The sequence below is a fragment of the Staurois parvus genome, unplaced genomic scaffold, assembly GCF_062004578.1.
Source record: "Staurois parvus isolate SC_StPar_1 unplaced genomic scaffold, SC_StPar_1.0 ptg000267l, whole genome shotgun sequence".
NCBI classification, from domain to species: domain Eukaryota; kingdom Metazoa; phylum Chordata; class Amphibia; order Anura; family Ranidae; genus Staurois; species Staurois parvus.
The window spans coordinates 1242824-1270063 of record NW_028318063.1 but is presented as its reverse complement, the minus strand read 5'-3'; the positions used below and the strand labels follow the sequence as shown (position 1 = coordinate 1270063).

Here is a 27240-nt window from a genome sequence, read left to right as displayed (position 1 = left end):
AAACATTGACAGACGTTGTCATGATTTGACCCAGAGCAAAAGTAACAAATATAACCGCACAAAAACCAATGTCATAAACTTAGCAATCTTAGTAATGGAAGGTCATTAACTATTTTTAGAAAGATGGCAATCTATCTTTCTGGTGATGTGTTTCCCTGCTAGGCTCCATGTACACTGCAGCTGACAAACTCACTTTCAGGAGCTTTTCTGTTTTTTTCAGCAGCCCCTGAACTCTCCCTAATGTTCTCCTATGTGTCCATGTACACTATGTCGTTTACAAGCAGTTGAGTTTACAGTCGTTTCAGGAGTAGATTTTATCAGCGTTTCAAATGCCAAACGCTTGTAAATGCGTGTAAACGCGGCTAAGTGCTTTTGGAAAATTTGTTTAACTCTTCCATTTCCAGATGCTGTTCAGAGCCTTTTTTCATCATGAAAAATGCATGCAAAGCATTTTCCCCGATACTCAAATGGACCTGGTACACCATACTTTGAGGTTTCACATGAAAGAAAATATGTTAGACACTGCTCCAATAATATCTGCACAGAAATGAGCTGGAACACATCCAAACACCACAAAAAAAAAAAAAAAATAAAAAAGGAAGGACAGGTAATCTCAACAAATGCTGCTCCTTCTGCACTCTCCATTTCTCTCAAAATGTCTGAAATAGTTAATTTTTTTACTGTTTTTCAGTGCATTCTGGAAGGTCTCCTGAGATTATCTTTAAAAAACACTTCTAAAAACAGAAACGCTCATAAACATGGCTAAACAGACATTTTTTTAACCTACGTTTACCAGCAGTCAGTTTCCATCGTTCAGAAGTGTCCTGTGTACATGGAGCCTTACTGAACAGAGTAGATTGAATGTCCTAATCCAAAATCTAGTCACTTTGTGGCACTGCCACCAAATGTGGACCATGGTGGCTAGCTGGCCAGAGTTTCTGAAACACTGGGGAAAAGCCTGCATATTCAACTTCGCTATGCTAGTCAGGACCATATACCATCGTAGCAACTTTCTGTAATTAGACCCTATCAAAGCTGTATTGATAGAAATCAGAGAGGTTGTTTAAAATGTCTTCTATGGTCCCATCAGACATTAAAATCTCTCTCCCAAAGCTCCATGTAAGAAAGCTTATGGTCCAAGCCTTATTAGAATTAGTATTGTAATATGACCCTTCAACTAATCCCTGTCTGTGAATTGTGGCAGTGCTGAAGGACTGACCCCTGTGGCTACTGTATGATATTCGCATTCTCAATTTGGTCCAACTTGCACAATGTAATTATGCAATAAAGATCATACTTGGAGTTCAGCTTATTCCAAGAAAGTACCTAAATGATCAGGCTCTCTTAAAGAGACAATACCATGTATGTTCTCATGTAAACTAAATAACTTTATTTTTCAATTACACTTTACTATGAAAGCCAATACAATCATACAGTATTTTTTTTACATACCTTTAACCACTTGCCTACTGGGCACTTTTACTCCCTTCCTGCCCAGGCCAATTTTCAGCTTTCAGCACTGTCACACTTTGAATGACAATTGTGTGGTCATGCAACACTGTACCCATATTATATTTATAATTTTTTTTTTAGATAGACAGCTTTCTTTTGATGTTATTTAATCACCACTGGGTTTTTTTTATTTTTTGTTTAACTAAAACAAAAAGACTGAAAATTAAAAAAAAAAAAAACGTTTTAGTTTGTTATAAAATTTTGTAAAAAAAGTAATTTTTCTCCTTCACTGATGTGAGCTAATGAGGCTGCAGTGACTGATGAGGAGGCACTGGTTGGTGGCATTGACAGGCATCACTAATGGGCACTGACAGGCGGCACTGATTTGGCATTGCTGTGCACTGTTAGGCACTGGTATGTGGCATTGATGGGCACTGACAAGTGGCACTGAAGGGGCTACTCTGATTATCAGGGCACGGATCATCAGTGTAGATGTCCCCTCTGAGGAATGCCGATTACCGGCTCTCCTCTCCTCAAGCACTGTCAGCGTGAGGAGAGGACTGACGATTACTGGCATTTCCTTGTTTACATGCGATCAGCTGTGATTAGACACAGCTGATCACATGCCAACGCTGACGTCACGGCTCTTTACTCTGATCGGTGATCCACTGTGTCCCAGGGACAGCGCACCACCAATTGCCGTGCCCCCCCCCCAGGGGTAGCTAGAGTGCATGCACAGCTAGAGTGGGAAGACGTCATATGATGTCCTCCCAGAATGACAGAACTGCATCCGGTCCGTCATTTCCTTATATGGCGGCGGGAGGTGGTTAAAGTGATTCTAAGCCAAGAGGTTTTTCTTTACCATAGTACATTCTTTGAGGGGTGGAGCCAGGAGAGCTGGTGGGTGACCCCAGAAGAGCCATTGCACAGCGCAGGCAAGTATAACATGTCTATTAATATTCAAAGCTTTACAATCATTTTAATCCTTCAAACATTCACAATTTCCAATATCTAAAGTAACTACATGCAAACATTTTTTTTTTGGATTGAGTAAGGGAGAATATTTTTTTGCCATCTGTGTCTCATTGGGGAGATTTCCCTTCACTTCCTGTCCCATAGCCAAAACAGGAAATCCCTTCAAAGTAAGGAAATCCTGTTGTGTCACTCCATTGGAAGATTCTCCCTCTATTAGTGTATTGATGTCAACCCAATCCTTGGGACACTCTTACTTACGATAAGAGTATAAAGGACGAACAGAGAGTAAATCGTCCTGATGAGGGCACAGACAGCAATAAAACCTGAAAGGGTTTTTAATCCCTCTCCACTCTACCCAAAACAAAAACAAAAAAAATGTGCATTTAGTTACAAGTTAGAAGAGAAGAAGCCAGTACAGTAATTCAGCATTTAACTAAAAGTTACCTGTTTGTAAGAACTGGAAGACAATCTGCTATCACTCCTAAATCCTGCATCCTGCAGAAATGGAGGGAAAAAACATTTTTTATTTGCATGACTGTCTAAATTCTAAGTTACAATAGAGAAACAGCTAAAAAAAATGTAAACCACAATAATGAACTTCTCTTATTTGCCTCCCTTTGATTTGATAAATATATCACGGAAAATGTTTTGTTCTGTTCGTTAAGTGTATCGATTGTCCTAGAAATTCAGAGCTGTACTGAGTTCTCTAGAAGTCCTCCTAATCTACAAAATTATTACTTCCTACACTGTGGAGAGTAAGGAGAATGAAAGATGACTCAGTAGCTTAAAGGGTAACTAAACTTTTGTGAGGAAAAAAAAAATAATATATAGACACAAGCAATATTTTAACTTGGATTAAAAGGGAAACAACATTTTTAGCAATAACTTTCTGTAAACGTTCTTGCAATATGGCAACCTGGAGGTGTCCTGTACACAGCTGGTGTACGAAACGTCCCCGAGATGTAGTTTTCTGCGTGTGTGATTGGCTCATGGAATTTCCCAGAAGTCTGCACTAAGATACAAGTCAGATTTTTAGGCATCCTCTACAACAAATATCTGTTTTGGTGAGATGCTCAAAAAGGGTTAAATCACTTCAAAAAGGAAGTCAGATCCTTATGCTGTCCTCATAACAGCCCTGTAAGTGCATCAGCTGATCAAAAAAAGCCACTCCCATTCAGAATTTGTCCTGCACAATTCAGCAACAAAGTGCTATTCCTTCGAAGCATAAACAGGCTCTGTAACAAAGTTTTAAAATCTATGCGATGTACAATAATCACTTAGCAGGAATTGCCTTTTTTTTCTAAACAAAAGCGGAGCCACTATAAGGGCTCATTTAGACGTGTCAAGTAATTTGAGTGCCCATTAATGCACATAATGCGTTATGCTGTATCTAACAGCGCATCTTTGACATGTTTGCACTGTGTTAACGCTTGCCAGGCGCACTCTGCCTTAGTACAAGAATCAGTAACAAAGAAATCTCGCCTAGTAACACTTTAACGCATCTCAAACATGCTGTAAAGGGGCGTTTGTGGCATATGTAAGTTTACATGGACATCAATGACACTTGGAGTCAATTTTGATGAAACACCAACGAGACAATGTGAACATTGGGCATTGCAATGCATACAATTTTGACAAGCATTTGTGGATCTTCAAAAATGCTCATGAAATACCTGCTAGTGGAAAAGCCTAACAACTGGGAAGAACAAAATTATTGCAATTTAAAACGAAATTGAAGTACATTTTTTTTAAATAAATGAGATGGTAATAACAGAACTTGCATGCACTTTCTGAATTTCCTTCTCAAAGTCTCATATGGCCGCTCTGCCAGACTCCTGTTATGTTGATGCCCCTTGTGCCCGACGGGTCCTATGGAGTCCTGCAGGAGTCTCCTCTATGTGCATGCTCCCGTTCGTTACACACAGCTGTTCATAGCACTGGACAGTCTGTGCGAAAGGGACACTGAGCCAAAGCCATGACTCTCCTCCTCCACAGTAGCAATTCACAGCATTGGAGCCACTGACGATTATCATTGTGTTGGAGGAGAGGCGAAAGTGGGGCCCTGTGTTCTATATTAGAATTAACGATATTGCTAAAAGTATTGGTTGGCCTGCATTTACACGCACATGAAGGTTAATAGCATCCCATTCTTAGTCCGTAGGGTTCAATATTGAGTTGGCTCACCATATGCAACTATATCAGCTTCCATTCTTCTGGGAAAGCGGTCCACAAGGTTTAGGAGTGTGTCTATGGGAAAGTTTGACCATTCTTCCAGAAACGCATTTGTGAGGTCAAGCACTGATGTTGGATGAGAAGGCCTGGCTCACAGTCTCCACTCTAATTCATAGCAAAGGTGTTCTGTTGGGTTGAGGTCAGAACAGGTTAAGTTCTTCAACCAAAACTCGCTCATCCATGTCTTTCTGAAATCGCAGAAGGCTGCCCACAAGGTTTAGGAGTGTGTCTATGGGAATGTTTGACCATTCTTTCAGAAGCGCATTTGTGAGGTCAAGCACTGATGTTGGATGAGAAGGCCTGGCTCGCAGTCTCCACATGAATTCATCCCAAAGGTGTCCTTTTGGGTTGAGGTCAGGACTCAAGTAAAGTTCCTCCACCCCAAACTTGCTCATCCATGTCTTAATGGACCTTGCTTTGTGCACTGGTGCATAGTCATGATGGAACACGAAGGGGCCATCCCCAAACTGTTCCCACAAAGTTTGGAGCATGAAATTATGTCTTAGGGTTTCCTAATACTTTTGGTAATATAGTGTGTATCTATCTATCTCTCTCTAGATCTCCTCCCTTCCATCAATATCACTTTTGAGGTCACAAAAATTGTCATTTTGCAAAAGTAAATAAAGTATTTAGACTGACTGGGTTAAAAATCTTGCTCAAACAAGTAAACAAATCAATGCAAATCAATATTAAATACCTGACTAAATAGGCAACCAGTTCATTCACACTGTGCTTCTTCCAAAATGTTAGCGCTACATTTAGCCTGAGATTCCTGCTAAAGAGGACCTGGGACATTATTTCATGATCCTTTGAGACCTGCAAAAAGATCTGAAATCGTTACACAACTACAATTCACAATAGTGTACAGAAGCAACTCACATAAGTTTCATGCAGTAATCAATATTGAATGAAAAAGGAAAAAAACAAAAAAAAACAAAAAAAAAACCCCACACAAGGTATTCGTAAACGTAATACCTATAAGAGATCTTTCAAATGGCACGTTTTCTCACTTTAGTGGTCAGCCTACAAATCTTTCCATTTAACATAAAGAAAAAAAATTAAAAAATAAACAAAGCCTGGGTTCATTAACACTTATGTGAAGAACTTTTTTTTTCTGCACTTTAGCAAGTCTCCATAAGGCCTGCAGGAAACATTTGATTTCCATTTGTTCTGTTCACACTACAATGGAGTGGAGAGGTGTAAAAGTTCTCCTGAAGTCTTAGTCCCTGCATTTCTATGCCCTGCAGTGTGAGACCCCACCCATGGCAGAACAAAACACCCCACATACATTGCCTGGGGGAACTTTTGAAAAAATAACTATTTATTCTTTGAGAATGGACATACGCTTACAAAATACTGCACCAACTGATAACATACATACAGTTGCAAGAAAAAGTATATGAACCCCTTGGGATTACGTGGAGTTTTGCATGAATTGGGCATAAAATGTGCTCTGAACTTCATCTAAGTCACAACAATTGAAGAACACAGTCTGCTGAACATAATACTACACAAACATTAGATGTTGCCATGGTTTAATTGCACATAACATGTAAACATTCACAGTGCATGGAGGAAAAAGTATGTGAACCTTTGGACTTAACTGGTTGACCCTCCTTTTGGCAGCAATAACCTCAACCAAACATTTCCTGTAGTTGCAGATCAGACCTGCACAACGATCTGGAGTAATTTTGGACCACTCCTCTTCACAAAAAGGTTTCAGTGTAGCAATATTCTTGGGATGTCTGGTGTGAATCGCTCTCTTAAGGTCATGCCACAGCATTTCTATTTCAATGGTTTTTATTAAATTTTTTAAACAGTATAAACAGAGGCAGTAAAACACGCCCACGCAGGGGCTATCAATTGCACAGATAAAACAAAATGCCAAATAAAAAAAAAAAAGGGGAAAAACAATGCTCTAATGCCAACAGGGCAAAAGGTACGCCCACGCAGGGGCTATCAAAGGCACATAAGTTACAAAACATTAATGTAACTGATTATAACTAAATGCAGCTGTCCTAGTCACACCAAAAACAGAGAGAGAGAGAAAAAGGAAAAGAAAGAAAAAAAAAAGAAAAAAAAAAAAAAAAAAGGGGGGGGGGGGGGGGGGCAAAGAGCAGGGATTCAAGAGCGCCAACACCGAACGCCATTACATCCCCAGACTAGCCGGGGAGAGTGAGGGAAGGGCATATTGCAACCACGGCTCCCATATTTTCAAAAATTTACGTTGGGAGTCATTGCGGATACTCGACATCTGTTCGTTGAGCATCATAGTGGTCATACGATCCCGCACCCCCTGAAGAGGGACAAACGGACTCCTCCAGGCCTGAGCAATTGTTCTAGTGGCGGATAAAAACAGATAGGAAGCCAACTTCTGCTGGTGAGCCAAGAGGCCCGGTATGGGGCAATGAAGCAAAGCATACCGAACATCCCGGCGTATGGAGAGATGGAACAAAGTGAAAAGGAGGCCAAATACACGAGACCAAAAACGAAACAGTCTCGGGCATGACCACCAGATATGCAATACATCACCACGATGACCACAACCCCAAAAACATCGATCACTACAGGCAGGGTTAGCCCGGGCCAACCGAGCCGGAACCCAGTACCAACGAAAATGCCACAGCATTTCAATCGGGTTGAGGTCAGGACTCTGACTGGGCCACTCTAGAAGGTGTATTCTGTGCTGTTGCAGCCATTGTTTTGTTGAATTACTTGTATGCTTTGGGTCATTGTCCTGTTGCATCACCCATCCTCTGCGGAGCTTCAGTTGGCGGACAGATGGTCATACGTTTTCCTGCAAAATGTCTTGATAAACTCTGGAATTCATTTTCCCATCAATGACAACAATCCGTCCAGGCCCTGAGGCAGCAAAGCAGCCCCAAACCATGATGCTCCCTCCGCCATGTTTTACAGTGGGGATGAGGTTTTGATGTTGGTGTGCTGTGCCTTTTTTTTCTCCACACAGTGTTGTGTGTTCTTCCCAAACAACTCAATCTTGGTTTCATCTGTCCACAGTATATTTTGCCAGTAGTGCTGTGGAACATCCAGGTGCTCTTTTGCAAACTTCAAACGTGCTGCAATATTCTTTTTGGACAGCAATGTCTTCCCCCGTGGTGTCCTCCCATGTACTCCATTCTTGTTTAATGTTTTCCTTTTGTAGATGTGTCAACAAAAATGTTAGCATGTGCCAGAGATTTCTGTAGGTCTTTAGCTGACACTCTGGGATCCTTCTTTACCTCATGCAGCACTCTGCGCTGTGCTCTTGCAGTCATTTTTACAGGACGACCATGCCTAGGGAGAGTAGCAACAGTGCTAAACTTTCTCCATTTGTAGACAGTCTGTCTTACCGTGGACACATGAACATCAAGGCTTTTGGAGATACTTTTGTAACCCTTTCCAGCTTCATGCAAGTCAGCAATTCTTGATCGTAGGTCTTCTGAGAGCTCTTTTCTGCCAGGCATGGTTCACATCAGACAGTGCTTCTTGAAACCAGTAAACCCAAAACAGGTTTGTGTTTTTTAAGGGCAGGACAGCTGTCAGCAACACATCCAATATCATCACACAGATTGGAGTCAAGGTTGGCTCACTCCTGGCTCCAATTAGCTCTGGGAGAAGTCATTAAGCTAGGGCCTCACATATTTTTCCTCCCTGCACTGTGAATGTTTACATGTTATGTGCAATTAAACCATGGCAACATCTAATGTTTGTGTAGTATTATGTTCAGCAGACTGTGTTCTTCTATTGTTGTGACTTAGATGACGTTCAGAGCACATTTTATGCCCAATTCATGCAAAACTCCACGTAATCCCAAGGGGTTCACATACTTTTTCTTGCAACTGTATGGTAAAATGTAAAGGTCTGCACAATAAAATCCTTGCATATTGGAAAAAAAAACAACCCATTAATAAATTAGTAAACAATGCACAAGAATGCAATAACACATGGTCAGGCCTTCATAAATTACGGGATTACAGGCTGCTTTGTAGCAATGTTAATTAGCTTCAGCACAAATGACACACTTGCTAAAAATGAATCCAATACATAAAACAGCTCGATTTATGCCGATTAGAAAGTAATACCTCTGTGAAGAAGCTGCTATACTTTGAAGAAGCTCCCTCGGTCTGAGTAGAGCCTGAGTCACTGGAGTTCAATACAAAGGTGTGTCTGTCGTTTTGGAGCTTATCCTGCAGGTTTCCTCCCGCCAACTCATTTTCCTTATTTGCCATTTCACAGTCCCAGCCTTTCAGATGCTGTTTTCTTCTATAGGCAGGGCTAAAGGCTTTCCTCTTGAAAACCACCACTTTATAAAGCTGCTGATTGCTGTTTGTAAAACAAAGACACAAGCTGATTTATATCCCGGTTATTGGAAACAAATGCTATACACCTGATCTATACATTCACCTTCTTCATTTCAACCTTTTGGATTTTCACATTAAACACCAGCTCCAAAATTATAGAAACCCCCTCCCCAGTGTAAAAAGCATCTTCTTATTTTATAAACAGGTCTAACTTTCATTTTATTAACCACTTGCCCTTTAGAGTATTCACCCCCCTTCCTGACCAGGCCATTTTTTTGCAAAATGGCGCTGTATTACTTTTACTGACGTTGTACATAAATTAAATTTATGTAATTTTTTTCCCACAAATGGAGCTTTCTTTCAGTGGTATTTGATCACCTCTGCATTTATTTTTTGCGCTATAAACCAAAAGAAAGACCGACAATTTTGAGAAAACAAAAAAATGTTTTTTACTTTTTGCTAAAAAAACATCCAATAAATTTTTTTATTTTTTTTTGTAATCTAAATTTCTTCATAAAGATAAGGCTAAAATGTATTCTGCTATATGCCTTTGCTTAAAATAAAAAAGCAGCCCAATATGCATAAATTGGTTTAGGTGAAAGTTATAGTGTCTACAAATGGCATTATATATACTGCAATCTAAAAACAAAAAATGTTTTTATACTAGTAATGGCATCGACCAGCGACTTATGGCGGGACTGCGGCTGGCATTCTGACACTAGGTGGAAACTGCCACCGACATCCCCAGTGATACTAACACAGTGATCAGTGCTAACAAAAAGCAAAAGGGGCTAACATCTGGAGCAATCAAAGGGTTAACTGTGCGCATTTTACTTGGGAGACATGCTGTTTTGTATCGCTCTGCTGTGCAGAAAGATACAAAACAGCATTTCCATTTAATAATTTAATTATCATTAATTTAATAATAACAACAACAAGAGAGCTGTGTTTTGTTTATGCACCGGTCTCTCCCCTGTGAGCTTTCCCTAACAATCGCCGAGTGCCAAAGTATAGGTAGCACTTTGTCCCATCTTCCTATTGCTCTCTACGGCTAGCTGTAAGATCACAGAGAAAACCCCTCCTCGCTCCACCGCTGTCCAATAATGCAGCTAGCAAGAAGGTGGCCGATTTTGACAAATGGTATTTTTCTTCATTTCCAATCACCTGATAAACGTCACTGAATGTGGGGGAAGGGGGCAACGACATGTTCGTGGAGTCAGAAAAAACTGCCGTCTGTCGAAGCAGTTCTTTGCTAGCTGCATTGTTAGACTGCCTTGGAGGATGGAGCGCACAGTCCGACCTCACAGCTAACCTTAGACAACACATAGGAAGATGGAACATTAGTATCAAACGTCCTTCGTTTCCCAGGAAAAAAAATGGAATTCTTAAATTACATTCCTTGAAGCACTTTGTAAAATCCTGCGATGTGCACAATAGCCTCAGCATTCCAGGTATTCTCCCTCCTCATTGACTGACAGCCATTGGCTGCCGTTGCTGTCAATCAGTCAATGAGAAGAGAGAAGGGGTGGGGCCAAGCCACAGCTCTGTGTGTTAATGGATATGTGAAGCAGTGGGTGCCCCCATAGCAAACTGCTTGTTGTGGGGGTACCCGACAGGAGGGAGAGGCCAGGAGTGCCAAAGGGAACCTGAGAAGAGGAGGATCCGGGCTGCTCTGTGCAAAACCACTGCACACAGCAGGTATAGACATGTTTATTATTTAAACCCCCCCCCCCCCCCCACACACACACACACCTTTAGAATCACTTTTAAAAAGCAGAACTGCATGAAATTTCCCCCCCCCCCATGCACTGCATAGGTTAACTGCTTATTTTGTCCAGGGGCACACACAGAAAGGCTATCTTATCCGATCTGCCAATCCTCCAAAAAACAGTGCTCCCCCACGTCCAGTGATGGACTGTTCCTGTCGTCCTCACATTCAGAGCTGGTCTATGGACATGATAGCGTCAGGAACAGTCCGTGCCAATAAGGAGAGGGAACGGGTGGGGCCGAGCCACGGCTGTCCATGCATGGACATGCAGAGCTGCAGCTTGGGAGCATGCCTGTTCAGGTGCCCCTATAGCAAGCTGCTTGCTATGGGGGCACACAACAAGAGGGAGGGGCAAAGAGCACTGGCTGGGGACCCAAGAAGATGAGGATCTGGGCTGCTCTATGCAAAACCACTGCACAGAGCAAGTAAGTATAGTAAACGGGTTTTTTTTTTTTAAATTAAATTTTTTATTAAAAATAAATACTAGTATCATTATGATAAAAAAAAGTTCCTCAATTTCACAGAACACCAATTTAATCATTTTGCATCTGTGCTGCTGATCTCCTCAGGGCTCTTTCAGCTACCTCCTGTATACATTTCCTTGCATCATCATTAGCTGCATATGATTGTTCTGGATCAGCTTCATGATTGTGAACCATGCCTGTGCAGTGCGGATGGCACAGCTCAACCAAGTGTATATGCAAGAGAACGAAGAGACAGCTGACATACTTCGTGGCAGAGTGAAAAAGGTAATTTTTTTTTAGGCTAGGTTCACAATAGTGCAGTGATCCGATTTTCAAGGTGATTTTGTGGTGCAACTACAGGGCTACTAGGTGCATTTCGAGAAGTTTTAAATGTGTGTCCTGCTACTGCAACTTATCCCGGCTGTCAGGAATTCTAGCAACGATGAATCTTCTCCACTGACAGAACAAAAAAAAATAAAAAAAATTATATATATATATATATATATATATATATATATATATATATATATATATATATATATTTATTAATTAGTGTGCCGGCCCCCCCCCCCCTCTTTCAAATCCATACGGTCTGGTAAGGATTTTAAGGGGAACACCTCACAAAATAAATAAAAAATGCGTGTGGGTCCCCTGAAAATTATACCAGGCCCTTAACTGAGAATGCAGGCAGGAAAGGGTGGGGGTTCAGGGAATGAGTGAGCAAATGGCCCCCCCAGCCAAAATTCCAACCACTCCCATTGATTGACACTTGCCGAATGCCAGTGCAGCTTCCCCCCAGCTGCTAAGCAAAGGGGAGGGATCACCCAATGAAATCACAAGGTGACTCCACCCTATGATGTTATGACATATGACTATTTCTCCTGAGGTTACCTGTGGGTTTGTCCTTGTATCCCAAACAATTCTTTTGGCAGTTGTGGCTACAATCTTTCTTGGTCTACCTGACCTTTGCTTGATATCAAGAGATCCACAAACTTTCTGCTTCTTAACACGAGTGAGCAGTACTGACTGGCATATTCAAGGCTTTGGATAGCTTTATATCCTTTTCCAAAGCTCCATTACCTTGTTATACAGGTCTTTTGAGTTATTTTCTGCTCCCCACAGCTCAGCATCTAGCCTGCTCAGTGCATCCACGTGAGAGCTAACAAATTCACTATTTATACAAGAACACTTGTTGCAATGTAAAAAATCCCAGATATGGGAAATTAACCTTTAATTGCCATTTTAGCCTGTGCGTGTCACCTTGTGCGTCTGTAAGAAGACCAACATTCCAGGGTATGGAAATTTTTGATAAGGGCCATTTGGGCGATTTCTGTTATTATGATTTAAAAAGGAGCTATGGTAAATGGCTTTATATGATCACTATTCTTAAATCAAACAAATGCAGTTACCATTTTACACCTACCTGTTTTCCAAAGACTCTCCTTGTCCTTGTGAAAGACGGTCCTGTAAAATGTAAACAACATATAATGTAGATGGAAATTTAAATAAGCCTAATAGTTTATTTCAACTTCCTTACAAAAAAAGGTTAAATCTTATCTAAACCCAAACAAGTTTTTTGTATTGTCACTAACCAGTCCTTAGCTGTGGTGGCTAAATTTTTTTTTTTTTCAGGCTAAAGACCATTTTCAACAATTACAGAATATGCCTGTTCACCTTGCCACAAATGCCATGTCCTTGTTACCTCCTGTAAGCTAAAAAGAAAAAAAAATTGGGGAGAAGAAGTTTAAATCTTTGTGATATCGAAGTGAAGGGGTCTGGTGGAGCTCAGTTATGTGGATGCTTGAAAGCCCAAACCCCAGAGCAAGAACTGGAGATAAAAGCAGACTGCCTTTTGCGTATGTCATATATAATATGCTTGAAATAATTACCGACCTTCATGCGAGGTCATACAGGATGAGTGTATCTTGGCGGTGGAAGGATACAAAAGTGGTCCTTCCATGTGATCCTTTAATGTGATGAGCGGCCTCAGTGACCAAAAGCGAGACTTAAAAAAAAACACCCCACCAAAAAACAAACTTTAGGGGAAATAATGAGTAATGCATTTGCACTTCAACTGCATGCATCTCAGATTTTCAGAACGGGTACTTGTGCACGGTTCTGCAATGGCTGTATCCCTCGAACACAGCACATCACAGATCGGGATATGGGCTCTCTGATTGACCCTCCCCATCACGTGATGGCTGTATCCATGGAACGTAAACAGAGACATGTGTCTCTGTAGAAGTGCTCCCCATTGAGCTCAGTATGGGGGGAGGGGGTTGAGAGTGGGGGATGCTGCAGCCTGTTCCAGATTTTCTGTGTAACCGATTTTGTTGTTCAGCTACACAGATTGCAGCCATCCCACACCAGTGCACCAAGCACAATATGTCCACAGTGCACACTAACATCTGTCACAGTGTAGCAATCCACAATCTGTCAGTTTACCAGTATCCTATCAAAATTTGCAATAGTGTCCCATTGCAAAATCAACATCTGTCAGTGTCCCTAATCAACCGTCAACATCTGCCACAGTGTAGAAATGCACAAAAACATCTGTCAGTGTACCAATGTCCCATCTGTCACAGTGTACCAGTTGTGGTGTGATCAGATGCTTTCAAGAGGAGACATCTGGGGCCTAAGAAACCCCAGATTTCTTCATAAAGAGTTCCTTGTGACAATAAAAGTGATTTTTTTTTTTTTTTTCAGCCACCGCCACAACAGAACACAATTGTGGCAAAGACCAGTGAATAAAACCAAACATCAAAACACATGGAATTTTATAAGATGCTAAAGAGTCTGCAGAAAGCTTAACCCTAATTATCAGTGTAGGTGGCAGGTAACTAAAAGACAAACTTTCTTGGCAGGGAAGCATCAGGTTTTTGCCATTTAAAGGGCAACAGCATTGTTTATAAATCATACATATTTTGCAGTGTTCTTGATAAATAGCATAAAATAACTTGTACCTCCTTCATGTTCTGCTTAGGTGAAGGAGAGACCCTCTTTTTTGAGTGATCATCAGTTCTACTGTCAAGCAGGTCCCGCTTATTAACATGGCAGGCCCCTGGTGCCATAATGTACAGAGAATCTGTAATAACACACAAAAGTTGTTTAATGTAAAAACACTCATGTATATTAGGCTTACTGGTCATTTACCAATGCAAATAATGTTGGAGTGTACAGTTTTGCATCTTACACAGCACAGTCACCTAGGTCCTCTTAAAATACAATATACTGACAGTACTTTGCCTGCCATGCAAGCCAAATTCTTCAAAAAGGTCAAGAAAGCTTTATAAGCATTACTAATTACTGGAAGAGGCCCAAAAAAAAAAAAAAGGCATTGCTAGAAACCCAAACATTGCTGCTACTCAGCCCAGACTCTTCTTTATAACACTTACTCCTCATTGTTGTTCTAAAGGCAGAAGGATTTTTTCCTTTAAAATGCATTCTATGCAGTAAAGTTCACCTTTAAAAAACATAATGCACATTTGTTTTCGCAGGCAAAAAAATGATGCATTAGTTATTTGTTGGGAGACTGAAGCATTGCTTCCACAAACTGTGTGTAGCTGTCTGCCCATACCTCCAATATGGGCAGGCAGTTACACAATGACATGAAGTTCAATGAACGGAGCTCAACAGCACCCTGGAAGTTCACTGGAAACTACAAACAGAACTTGCAGTTTTCCCATTCACAGGCTACTGTGAATGATTTTTTCAGACTGACAGCCAGTGGGGGATGATGATCCTCAGCTAGCAGTCAAAATGAAGGATGGGATCATCTGAACATAATATGCTCTAATATGGGTATACAATGTTACAAAACGTGAACCTATCCTTTAAGGTAAAACACCTTCTGTGTTCAGCACCCCCCTTATCTCAATCCAGTGCTGCGCCCGAAAGCAGCAGCTCTCTCCTTTTCCTCACTGAACAAGGAGGCCGTTGTCAAATAAATCCTGTGAGGAAGGAGCAGGTGGCGAGGCCAGACCGCACTCAGTGTGTCGATGGACACACAGAGCCTGGCTTAAAGGATAAGTTCACCTTTCAGTAAAAAATAATAAGTGTACTTTTTTTGCAGGTAAAAAAAAATGTGCATTTATTATTTTTGTCTGCAGGAGCCTGGAAAGCATTGCACCAGCCATCATCAGATCTCTGGTGCCACGCAGGTCTGCAGATGTCAGTATATCCGTTTGATCATATGGGATCTACCCGAAAGCAGATATACTGAGAGGAAGAATGAATGAACTACCACGCTGCTCCACATATTGCTGACACGTTTTATCATGTATATGTGTAAAAAGTATCTTGTTCTATTTTCATTGCTTCCTTTGTGTGAAATACCCCCTGATCCTGTCAGTTCCCCTGCTCTCCTGTTTCAAATTACCATGCCAGGCATGACAGCACACCCCTTCCCAGCATGGTTACTTTTATGGCTGTGCTGGGACAACAGCCTGTCTGCCCTCCAATGATCAGACTTACACATTTCATGGTTACTCGTGGCCAATGACAACAAAACAATGAAAGGCAAAATGAGTGTGGCCTAGGCTGGTGCATTGCCAACATTAGGGCCATCTACCTGAGAGCATTGGAATGCCTTTAAAGTGATATTGGCGATGTTTTATTTAGATACTTTGTTTTTGTATCCTTCTGAGCACTGATCCATGCTTACCTAAGCTGACAGGATTGCTGGATTTACTGAGTTCTGGGGAGGTTTGCTTGAGCCCTGGGAGAGTCCAGCTGCATTTATGGAGTCCAACTGATTTGATTAAAAGGTGCAGTACGGAGGTGGACACACCCCTGGCTGACAAAGGAAAAGCTGCAGAGCACCACGGCGTGATACTCTGCACGAGGCACTGGGGGGTACAAATCAAACCTGAACTCTGGAAAGAATGTCATAAGCAGCCAACTCCACCTTCCCAACCCATAGCTTCCTATCAGCAGACATGGAGGCAGGTGAGGGGAACTTAAAGATGCTGCACAGGCACCCAACATCATAGGTTAGGAGGATGTGGACAGGCAGCCCTACACAGGTTAAGGGCTTGTATTTGCATCCTTTGGCTTTTAACCCCTTGATGCTGATGTCACAAATATGCGGCCTCACAGAACTGGGCTTTTTTCCGCATATTTGCATACCTGTCTTTGTGCTGGGAGCGTGCCGCACAGCGTGCTCCCAGCACGAAGACCGGGGTGTCACTGAGAGCCCCAGGTCCCGTTCCAACGATCGGAACCTGGGACGCCCGATTCCAGGTCACATGATCGGTCTGATAGCTTCTGATTGGCTATCACAGTGATCAGTCACTGTACAGCCCGACCCCTTGTTTTTTTTTTTTTTCCTCTATGAATGGAGGAGAGAGACACATTGTAAGCTAAGCACAAAAAACAAAAAAAACCCTGAATGAATACATGCCATTCAGGTAAATGCTTGCTTATAGCAAAGTAATTCTTTGCTATAAGCAAATTGTGTAAAAAAAAAAAATAATTATATATTATATATTATATATATATATATATATATATATATACATATACATATACATATACATATACACACACATACATACATATATACATACTGATCACTTCCCCAAAGTAGTACAATGTTAGTATGGTAACATTATACTACTTTGGACATAGTGAAATATGAAAAAAAAAAATAAATAAAATATTTTTTTTTTTTCACACTGTCACCAGTCAGTGTCCCTGATCACCTCCATGCCAGTTAGATGATGACGCTGTACTGCACTGGTGACAGTATGTCAACAAAAAAAAAAAAAAGTGAAAATAATTTTTTTTATTTTTTCATTTTCCGAAAAATGACAAAAAAAATACAACTTAAAAAAAAACTCGCCATGCCTCCTATGAAGTACGTCGGACTGTCTACTTTGCAAAAAGTGGTCATTTGGGGGATATCTGTACTGTTCTGACATTCTTGGACCTCAAGAAATTAGATTGGCCGCCAGTACTTCAGGATTGATCAATTTTCAGATCTATACCATAGTTTGTGAACTCTATAACTTTCCTACAGACTAAATAATACATCCCAATATGGGTTATTTTCACCAAAGACATGTAGCAGAATACATCTTGGCCTAAATTTATGAACAACAATTATTTATTTGCAAACTTTTATAACAGAAAAAGAAAAACTTTTTTTTTCAAAATTTTCTGTCTTTTTTGTTAATTTAGCAAAAAATAAAAACCCCAGCGATTATTAAATACCACAAAAAGAAAGCTCTAGTTGTGTGAAGAAAATGATAAAATTTTAGTTTGGGTACAATGTTGTATGACCGCGCAATTGTCAAAGTGTGAGAGCGCTGAAAGCTGAAAACTGGCCTGGGCAGGAAGGTGTAAAATTGCCCGGTATTGAAGTGGTTAAACACTCAGCAGAAGCGCAGTAAATAAGGTGCCAGCCCCAATGAAAGGAAAATATATATTTATTCCTTCAGGTTACCCTTGCACATGAAAACACTTGGGTGCTCAGTACTAGCACCTGCCAAATAATGCACAGGTGTCTGTTCCAATCACACACGGGCTTTTTGCTGCCTATGTGTGAGTGGGCAAATCTGTCATCTATTAGCTCAGTTTCCTGTTACAAGTTGTGTTAATATCGGAATTGTTTGTTTTGCCTTTTTCACAGACGGACGCTACGAGATATCCTTTAAATTATTCTGGGGGTTGTGTTTCCTGTCCGGTGGGCAGATTCATCCTTCCAAAATGTGCCATCCTGGAATATTTCTGGAAACCAGATTCCCGGGTAATTCTGATGGACCAACTTTTAAACTGTCCGAGTCACTGGTCAAGACTCAACAATAGAGATAAATAGTCATTCAAGTAGTTCATCAGCAACTGATTTGACAGCATGCTTGTCCTGGGACTATGACTAATACAGACACAGCCAGGCATCTAGCATTTCAGATCAAGGCCTGTAATAGCAGCTCCCATACTTCAAAGCAGACCCTCACTATTTAACTAGTTCAGCTCTTTGGATGTACTACGTATATCCAAAGAGTGAACCTTTAATCACAGGCTGATGGCTGCAGTATCAGCCATCAGATTGTGCGGGTTTTGTTAACGAAAGCAAAAAAGGAAGCGACAATGATTCCATCACTTCAAGTTTCAGATCAACCATTTACTGGCCACTATAGCCAGGGGACAAATCTAACACCAATATGTGCTTGGTTAGATGATGCGAAAGGCAGGGGAAACATTTGGGTCTATGAGACCCCTAATGTCTCCATAAAATGCTATCACATGGGAGTTTGTACTTATAAAAATTACCCCTCTAATAACAATCTAGTAAAAGTAAATTAAAAAAAAAAAAAAAAAAAAAAAAAAAGTTTTAAAAAATAAAATGTAATAAAGATAAAAAAAAACCTGCCATAACCACACATGCACAAATGCTAGTCCAGGATGCGCACGCAAATGTAAAGCACAGTCGCACCACAAGTGTGACATATCCCCGCAGATGTCAGAGCGAGAATAACTCTAGCACAAGAGCTCCTAGTCAACTCAAATGATGAGCAGTAAAAGCTTTTAAAGTGTCACCTAAGGTGATTTTTCGGCACCATAGTATGTTGCAATATCACTGAGGGCACGATTTTAAAACTTGGCATGTTTGGTATCTATTTACTCAATGCAACCTCATGTTTTATATTTTAACCAAAAAATGGGTATTATAAATGGCACTAAAATTAATTTTACTATATATTTTTCTGAACATTTGCGTTTAATACACAGCTGAGCAAATATCATGTGACATACAAATTTGCAACACCTTTTTATTTTACAGGGCCTCAGCTTTCAGAAAATATATAATGTTCTGGGGGTTTAAACAATTTTATTGCTAAAAAAGTAAGATTTTTTCATGTATTCAAAAAATAAGAAAACATTACTCTGGAGCCGAACTGGTTAAAAATAAATTTCTTAGTTCCATCCCCTTCCTCTTGCACAATTAGGCAATGTTCACCCATACTTAGAAATTTTTACTGGGAGTTCACTTTTAGAAGCATTTTACAACCATATTTAGGGTGTTAACATGCTCTTCTGCACCCACCTCCCACCATCAGTGCTCCCCTCTCTGCGAAGGCGGGGATTTGTCTCCCTATACCCAATGTGAATTTTTGAAAACGGTGCAGCCATGTAGGGATCCACCCACAGTGCCATGTCATTCATTTTCCTGTGAACTAAATAGACTACACGTACAGTCAGCCATTGTGGCTAATGGCTTGCAGTTTTCAATGAACTGCAGATGCGCTGGTGAATACTCGTAGTTCATGGATTCCTCCTGCAATTCAGTAACAGTTTACTTTCTGCCCATACGGGCAAACAGACAAGTCTGCAAGAGCCTGAACCTGCACCCGCAATTTGCTGATCATGAGTGCACTGCTTTACAGTCTCCTAATAAAAATAAACACATCTTTTTACCTGCAAACTTATCCTTTAACTACTTGACCTCCGGAAAGGTTGTACCCCCGTCATGACCAGATCATTTTTGCTATTCAGTACTGCGCTACTTTGACAATTGTGCAGTCATGCAACACTGTACCCAAAATAAATTTACGTAATTTTTTTCCCCACACTCAGCTTTCATTTTGTGATATTTTATCAACACTGAGTTTTTTAGAATACAAAGAAACAGACCAAAAATTTTTAAAAAACAAAAAAAATATATGTTCTACTTTGTTATAAAACATTACCAATTAATAATAAAAAAAATGTATCATAAATTTAGGCCAAAATGTATTCTGCTATGTCTTTGTTAAAACAAAATCCCTATAAGTATATATTAATTTGTGTGTATTTTTGAAAATATAATTATGTACTGACAGCCCATCTCATTTCTTGGGGCCCTTAAAATGCCAGGACAATACAAATGCCCCCCAGCTAACACCTTTTTGGAAAGTAGACACTTTGAGGTATTTAATAAGAAGAAAGGCAATTTTTTTGAAATTGTATTTTTTTGTCACAATTTTTTTTTAAATTAATTTATATCATTTTTTTTTTTACAGTCATCAGGAGCGACGCACTGAGTGTCCTTAACCTACAGCAGGCTAGATGACGTATGTGATCCAGTCTGCCTGTGCCACCCACACTAAATTTACTGTGGGTGGGCAGCAAGTGGTTAAAGAGGAACATCAACCTCCCCATACCATGACATGCCTCTTTTCTCTAGGGATATGCCGCAGCACAGTCTCATGCTGCCATGATTATCTGGCCTCGTTCACACAGGTAACGTTTACCTGCAGAGATGTACAGGTGTTTAGTGTATCCCCATGCAGGCAGTCCCCCTGAGTTCACATGGGACACAGCTGTTGCAAAGACAACCGCTGTGTCCCAATATGACACTTGTGTGAGTGCGGATGAATGGCCCTGAACACAGACAGTGGAAGTTAGGTCACGCGCACAAACACAGATGTCATATGGCCACAGTGGCCATGTCCTTGCAGCTGCTGTCTCAAATGACATGAATGGGACTTCCTGGACAGAGATACATGGAACATCTGTGCATCCCCTTGTGAGTAAACATGAACCTATGAAGGATGCCAGAAGATGATAGCATGGGACTGGGTGTGCCACATCTGCTGTGTCCCAATATGATAGCTGTGTGGGCGTACGGCCCTGAATGCCAACAGTGCGAATTCAGTCACATCCACCCACACAGATGTCATATTGGGACAAAGTGGCCATATCCATGCAGTCACGGTGTCCCAATGGACATGAATAGGACTGCCTGCACAGGGAAGCATGGAAAACCTGTACAACCCCATGTGGCTACAAACCAATATTCCCAAAGCATACTTCCCTAAAAATGGCTTAAGGGTGAGTGGGTGGGTAGGTAGGTAGGTGCTGTAGCGATGGCCAGCTGAAGACCAGAAAGATTTCAAGGCAAGAGCTATATCACCAGCACACCAGGGAACTCCATAAAAGGGTCCAGTGCTTTACTGAACGTTCACACGACGGCAGACGATTCAGTCAATTAGGACTCCTCATCAGTCATGCCACATCACCAGCTGGATGAAGAGGTTCTGCGTGGCTCCCAAACATCTCTATCTTCTAGATTGTAAGCTCGAAAGAGCAGGGCCCTCGATCCCCTCATGTTTTACATTGTGTTGTATTGTTATTGTTCTGTCTCCCATTGTAATGTACAGCACTGAGCGAACTATTGGCGCTTTATAAATACTGAATAATAATAATAATAATCTTCTGCCGTCATGTGATCGTTTATTATAATTCCTTTATTTAAAAATTTTTCTGGTAGGGTAGCCAAAAATCATACAATATAAAAAAGGTACTCAGAAGCTACAAAACATATGACAATAAATGAGCCAAGTATAACAAATAAAGGAGCAGCATTATGGTGTAAACCACAAGAGGCAACAACATAAATCAGTTATGTGGTCACAGTTTGGCCCCTTAGTGGCTAAGAAGGCAAAGTTCTAATCACAAGCAACCAGCTGCACAGGCCATATGGGAAACCAGGGCATCCCAAAATCAAGAAAAGGGGAAAGGAGGTCCCACAGAGAGATCTCAGGTAGCAGACAGAAGCATTTCCGATATAGAACTCCCTGCAGATTGGGAAACCAACGAGGGAGACTATGGATACACAGGGGAGTCGGAATAGGAAGAACAGGGTGCAAGGAAAGGAAAAAAGAAATGAAAAAGGGAAGAAAGAAAAAGGGAGTGGAGGAAAATAAAGAAAAAGAACAACGGAAAGGAGGAACAAGGCAATGAAAACAGAAATGGGGGAAGCAAACAAACCAGAATGCGATATGAAGGAATATAAAATTTGGAAGAGACCAACGGAGAAAGGAGCAGCAGAATAGAGCGGGTCAGCTCTCTCATCCAGGGGCCACGGAGAACCAAGCAAAACCGTTCCCAACTAGACAGGACAGGGCCCCCTCACACCAGCCCAGAGGGAACCTGGAGAGAAGAATAAGTATAGACAAAGTATTGCCACGGTCTCCAGGTGTCTCGAAAAAGTTGACCCCGGTCATAAAAAGAAGCTGGGAGGTCCTTCATGTCCTCGCAGCTCAATGACTTTAGTAAACCAAAGGGACCTCGTAGGCGGGTGCAGAGAACTCCAACACTAGGGAATGTAAGCTTTAGCCATGTTTAACAATTGAATCATCAGGGAGGCCTTACACTTTTTAATAGGGCGGTCCATAAGGCGCAATAAACATGCCTCTGGTCACTATCTGCCAAAAAGGTTTGATTTAAGGGCAGGCCTCTGTACGGCCATAAAGTGGAGCTTCCCAGTGGGAAAGGAAAGTAGGTGTAAAGTCATCCTGTGGGCTGATCAAGGCTGAGTAGAGAATAGGAAGACAATGTTGGATAGGTTCCTTCTTGTGACAGATACTCTCCAATGCTGTAAGAAGGAGACGTATCCCCGGGGATCGGGACCATTGCCGAAGAAAATGGCGGAGTTGTAGGCTGTTCCAAAAATCCAATGGAGGATCCGCAGCCATCAAAAGAGCAGAGGGGGCGTGAATACCTGGATCCAGGAAATCAAAAAGATGGACGCGCCCCAAGTCAGCCAAGCATTGCAACTGGGGGTCATCCAGTGGAAATTCAGGGTTACCCAAAACAGGAAGCATGGGGGAGGGCAACGGAGAAAGGGAGGAATTACGAAAAGTCCCCCTGGACACCAGCAGAGTGCTACTGAGCGTAACATGGTCCATCAGGGCCCAAGGCAGTTTTGACCAGATCCAAGGCCAGCTTATGGCCATGCCCCGAGAGTCCTCCAGCTTCATTGCCACCCAGAGTTTCATCTCCGCATGGCAGTGCCAATCCACCACCCTCGTCAGTTGAGCTGCCCTGTAATAGGCCAATCATCAGGGAGACCCAGCCCCACCGAGCATGCATCTTTTTGAAAAATAGGGGAGGCAATCGAATTGGAGGAGCCTGGAGAAGATAGAGGATCCAGTTATAGGTTTTCGCAGCTGGCCCCATGAAGACGTGCATGTAATTAATCAGGCAGGTGGGGGGTTGTAATGGGCTCTTGCAGCCGGCCCCATGATGATGTGCATGTAATTAATTTATCGGGAGGGGGGTGTTGTGTTATGGGTTCTTGCAGCTGGCCCCATGATGATATGCATGTGATTAATTTATTAGGGGGGAGGGAGTGACGGGGTGTTATGGGCTCTTGCATCTTGCCCAATGATGATGTGCATGCAATTAATTTATTGGGGGGGGGGGGTGACAGGGTGTTATGGGTTCTTGAAGCTGGCCCAATGATGATGTGCATGTGACTAATTAGTGGGGAGGGAGTGACAGGGTGTTATGGGCCCTTGCATCTGGCCCAATGATGATGTGCATGCAATTAATTTATTGGGGGGGGGGGGGGGGAGTGACAGGGTGTTATGGGTTCTTGAAGCTGGCCCCATGATGATATGCATGTGATTTATGGGGGGGGGGGGGGGGGGGGGGGGTAAGGTGGTAGTGACGGGTTCTTGCAGCTGGCCCCATGATGATGTGCATGTAATGAGTTTATGGGGGGGGGCATTATGGGTTCTTGAAGCTGGCCCCATGACGTGCATGTACTTAATTTATTGGGGGGGTAGTTGCATGTAATGAATTTTTTGGGTGTTATGGGCTTTTGCATCTGTTCCATTGTGATGTGCATGTAATGTGTTATCAGCGTTGCTGTAAAACATATAGCACCCCCAATGATGCAGTACAGCGCCCCCCAATGATGCAGTACAGCGCCCCCCAATGATGCAGTACAGCGCCCCCAGCCTTCTGGGTTGGGTGATGGGGCATCTCAGGAGGCTGCAGGAAGCATACACATCACTGTCACATAGAGGTCTTCCCACCACCCCAAAAAAGTAAATAAAACCATCCAATTAGGCGAGGAAGGAGAAGTGAATGGGGAGGGTGAAGAATGAGGAAGAAGCCCTGAGAGCTGAGCACTCCAATATATAGGAGACCAGACAAGTCCTCCTCCCCCTCCCACCATGACACCACACTCTACCCTCCCCGGCCTACTACACCCCGCCTGCTCCCCACACACTCCCACCACTGTCTTACCGGGTCATGGCCCCGCCGCTGGATAACAGTCCGCTACTACCGAAGGGAAGCACACTCCTACCGACACACACCGCTCACTTCTCACGGCTCTCACCAACAACAAGCTGCGCCATTCAAACAGCGCCGCGCTGCCTCATGGGAAAGCGCAAACTGCTGTCCATCACAGGCTTACCATGCATGGTCGTGATTGGTCGGTGTCGCTTTGGGGGCGGAGTAAGACTTCAATAGAGAACATTACGTAAGGACGCCTTCACGTGACGGCTGTTATGTCAGCGAACGTGCTGTACTTCCGCATTGGAACGTGTGGGCATTGCTGTGCGTCCTGCGGGCTGTGTCACACCTTTATAGCTCGTGACGTCAGCCCTAAGCGCAGTTCATGGCTTTTATTCTTTATGTAAGGATGAGTCAATGTTTTGTTCCTTTACTGCACTCTATGGAATGTAAATAGTACAGAGCTGGAGGGTTCGTCACCAGCAGTTGTCCATCCACTGAACGATGCTGAACATCTCCCAGTCTGTGGGCTCGGTCCATGAAATGTTCCTTTAGGCTCCATTCACACTTGTGCAACTTCAAAATCAGGCTATTGTTATTGCAACTTTACAGTGCGACTGCCGTGACTTTGGCTTTGACCAAAGGATTATTGCACAAGTCGCATGTGTAACATTCAGGTGTGACTTTCGAGGGTTTACATTGAAGTTTATGGCCCTCAAGTCGCATGAAAGTCTGACCAAAGTAGTGCAGGAACTGCTTTCAAGCTGCTGCAATTTGAACTCGCAGAGATATGAATGGTACTCACTGGGAAACAAGGGGTGTGACTTGTCATGCGACTTTGGACCCCAAAGACAGCTAGGCATGAAAGGAAGCCATCCATTGTATACAACTGTCATGTGACCTGCTGTGATTGGTCAAGGCAGGTCACATGGTACTGGGAATGGGGCTGGTACACAGATCTGTCATCGGCCGTTTCCGAGGTACACTGCCGGTGACAGATCTCGCCACAGTGTGGCCCTGTGGGCACACGCATGGCGCGATCCGGGAAGGATGTCAAATGACGCTCTCCCGGAGGGACGAAGTGTTTGCCCGGCCGTCATTTGACTATAGGTTGGGCAGCAAGTGGTTAAATACCTCATCCCTGGACCAGTAATTTAACTCATGCATCTACAGTGGGGCAAAAAAGTATTTAGTCAGCCACCAATTGTGCAAATTCTCCAACTTAAAAAGATGAGAGAGGCCTGTAATTGGCATCATAGGTAGACCTCAACTATGAGAGACACAATGAGAAACAAAATCCAGAAAATCACATTGGCTGATTTGGAAAGAATTTATTTGAAAATTATGGTGGAAAATAAGTATTTGGTCAATATCAAAAGTTCATCTCAATACGTTGTTATATATCCTTTGTTGGCAATGACAGAGGTCAAACGTTTCCTGTAAGTCTTCACAAGGTTGGCACACACTGTTGCTGGTATGTTGGCCCATTCCTCCATGCAGATCTGCTCTAGAGCGGTGATGTTTTGGGGCTGTCACTGGGCAACACGGACTTTCAACTCCCTCCAAAGGTTTTCTATGGGGTTGAGATCTGGAGACTGGCTAGGCCACTCCAGGACCTTGAAATGCTTCTTACGAAGCCACTCCTTCGTTGCTCGGGTGGTATGTTTGGGATCATTGACATGTTGGAAGACCCAGCCATGTTTCATCTTCAATGCCCTTGCTGATGGAAGGAGGTTTGCACTCAAAATCTCACGATACATGGCCCCATTCATTCTGTCCTGTACATGGATCAGTCGTCCTGGTCCCTTTGCGGAGAAACAGCCCCAAAGCATGATGTTGCCACCCCCATGCTTCACAGTAGGTATGGTGGTCTTTGGATGCAACTCAGCATTCTCTCTCCTCCAAACACGACGAGTTGTGTTTCTACCAAACAGTTCTATTTTGGTTTCATCTGACCATATGGCATTCTCCCAATCCTCTTCTGGATCATCCAAATGCTCTCTAGCAAACTTCAGACGGGCCCGGACATGTACTGGCTTAAGCAGGGGGACACGTCTGGCACTGCAGGATCTGAGTCCCTGGCGGCGTAGTGTGTTACTGATGGTAGCCTTTGTTACGTTGGTCCCAGCTCTCTGCAGGTCATTCACTAGGTCCCCCCGTGTGGTCCTGGGATTTTTGCTCACCGTTCTTGTGATCATTTTGACCCCACGGGGTGAGATCTTGCGTGGAGCCCCAGATCGAGGGAGATTATCAGTGGTCTTGTATGTCTTCCATTTTCTAATTATTGCTCCCACAGTTGATTTGTTCACACCAAGCTGCTTGCCTATTGCAGATGCAGTCTTCCCAGCCTGGTGCAGGCCTACAATATTGTTTCTGGTGTCCTTCGACAGCTCTTTGGTCTTCACCATAGTGGAGTTTGGAGTGTGACTGTTTGAGGTTGTGGACAGGTGTCTTTTATACTGATAACAAGTTCAAACAGGTGCCATTGAGACAGGTAATGAGTGCAGGACAGAGGAGCCTCTTAAAGAAGAAGGTACAGGTCTGTGAGAGCCAGAAATCTTGCTTGTTTGTAGGTGATCAAATACTTATTTTCCACCATAATTTGCAAATAAATTCTTTCCAAATCAGCCAATGTGATTGTCTAGATTTTTTTTCTCATTTTGTCTCTCATAGTTGAGGTCTACCTATGATGCCAATTACAGGCCTCTCTCATCTTTTTAAGTGGGAGAACTTGCACAATTGGTGGCTGACTAAATACTTTTTTGCCCCACTGTATTTATTTATTTCCTTTAGTGAATTGACTTAACACCATTGTAACCACTTAAGGTCCGCCGTATAGCAGTAATACTGCTACAGGGCGGACTCTACGCAAAATCACGTATATCTGATTTGTGCACCCGCCTTGATCACGAGTCGGGGGCACACATGCGCCCGCCGACTCGGTGGTGCCATGATTTGGTGCCCAGGCGATCAATCAGCAGATTCAGGTCAGTGATGTTCGTCCTGGATCTGCTGATTGATCCCTGGCCTATCATGC

General features: G+C 42.5%; 1 protein-coding gene across 2 annotated transcripts in view; it reads right to left on the bottom strand.

Moving 5' to 3' along the window:
- Positions 1-24386, bottom strand: part of KATNBL1 (katanin regulatory subunit B1 like 1) — a 39514-nt gene extending 15128 nt beyond the window's left edge. Inside the window, exons 1-6 of one of the 2 annotated variants that reach the window (XM_089681447.1) lie at positions 24213-24386; positions 14156-14277; positions 12616-12656; positions 8742-8982; positions 5357-5487; positions 2872-2922 (exon numbers count right to left, since the gene is read on the bottom strand). In XM_089681447.1, coding sequence (XP_089537573.1) covers positions 2872-2922; positions 5357-5487; positions 8742-8982; positions 12616-12656; positions 14156-14263 — 572 coding nt within the window. In that variant the 5' untranslated portion in view covers positions 14264-14277; positions 24213-24386. The remainder of the gene's footprint in view (positions 1-2871; positions 2923-5356; positions 5488-8741; positions 8983-12615; positions 12657-14155; positions 14278-24212) is intronic. The other variant, XM_089681448.1, reaches the window with a different exon arrangement.
- Between the last annotated feature and the right edge of the window lie 2854 nt (positions 24387-27240).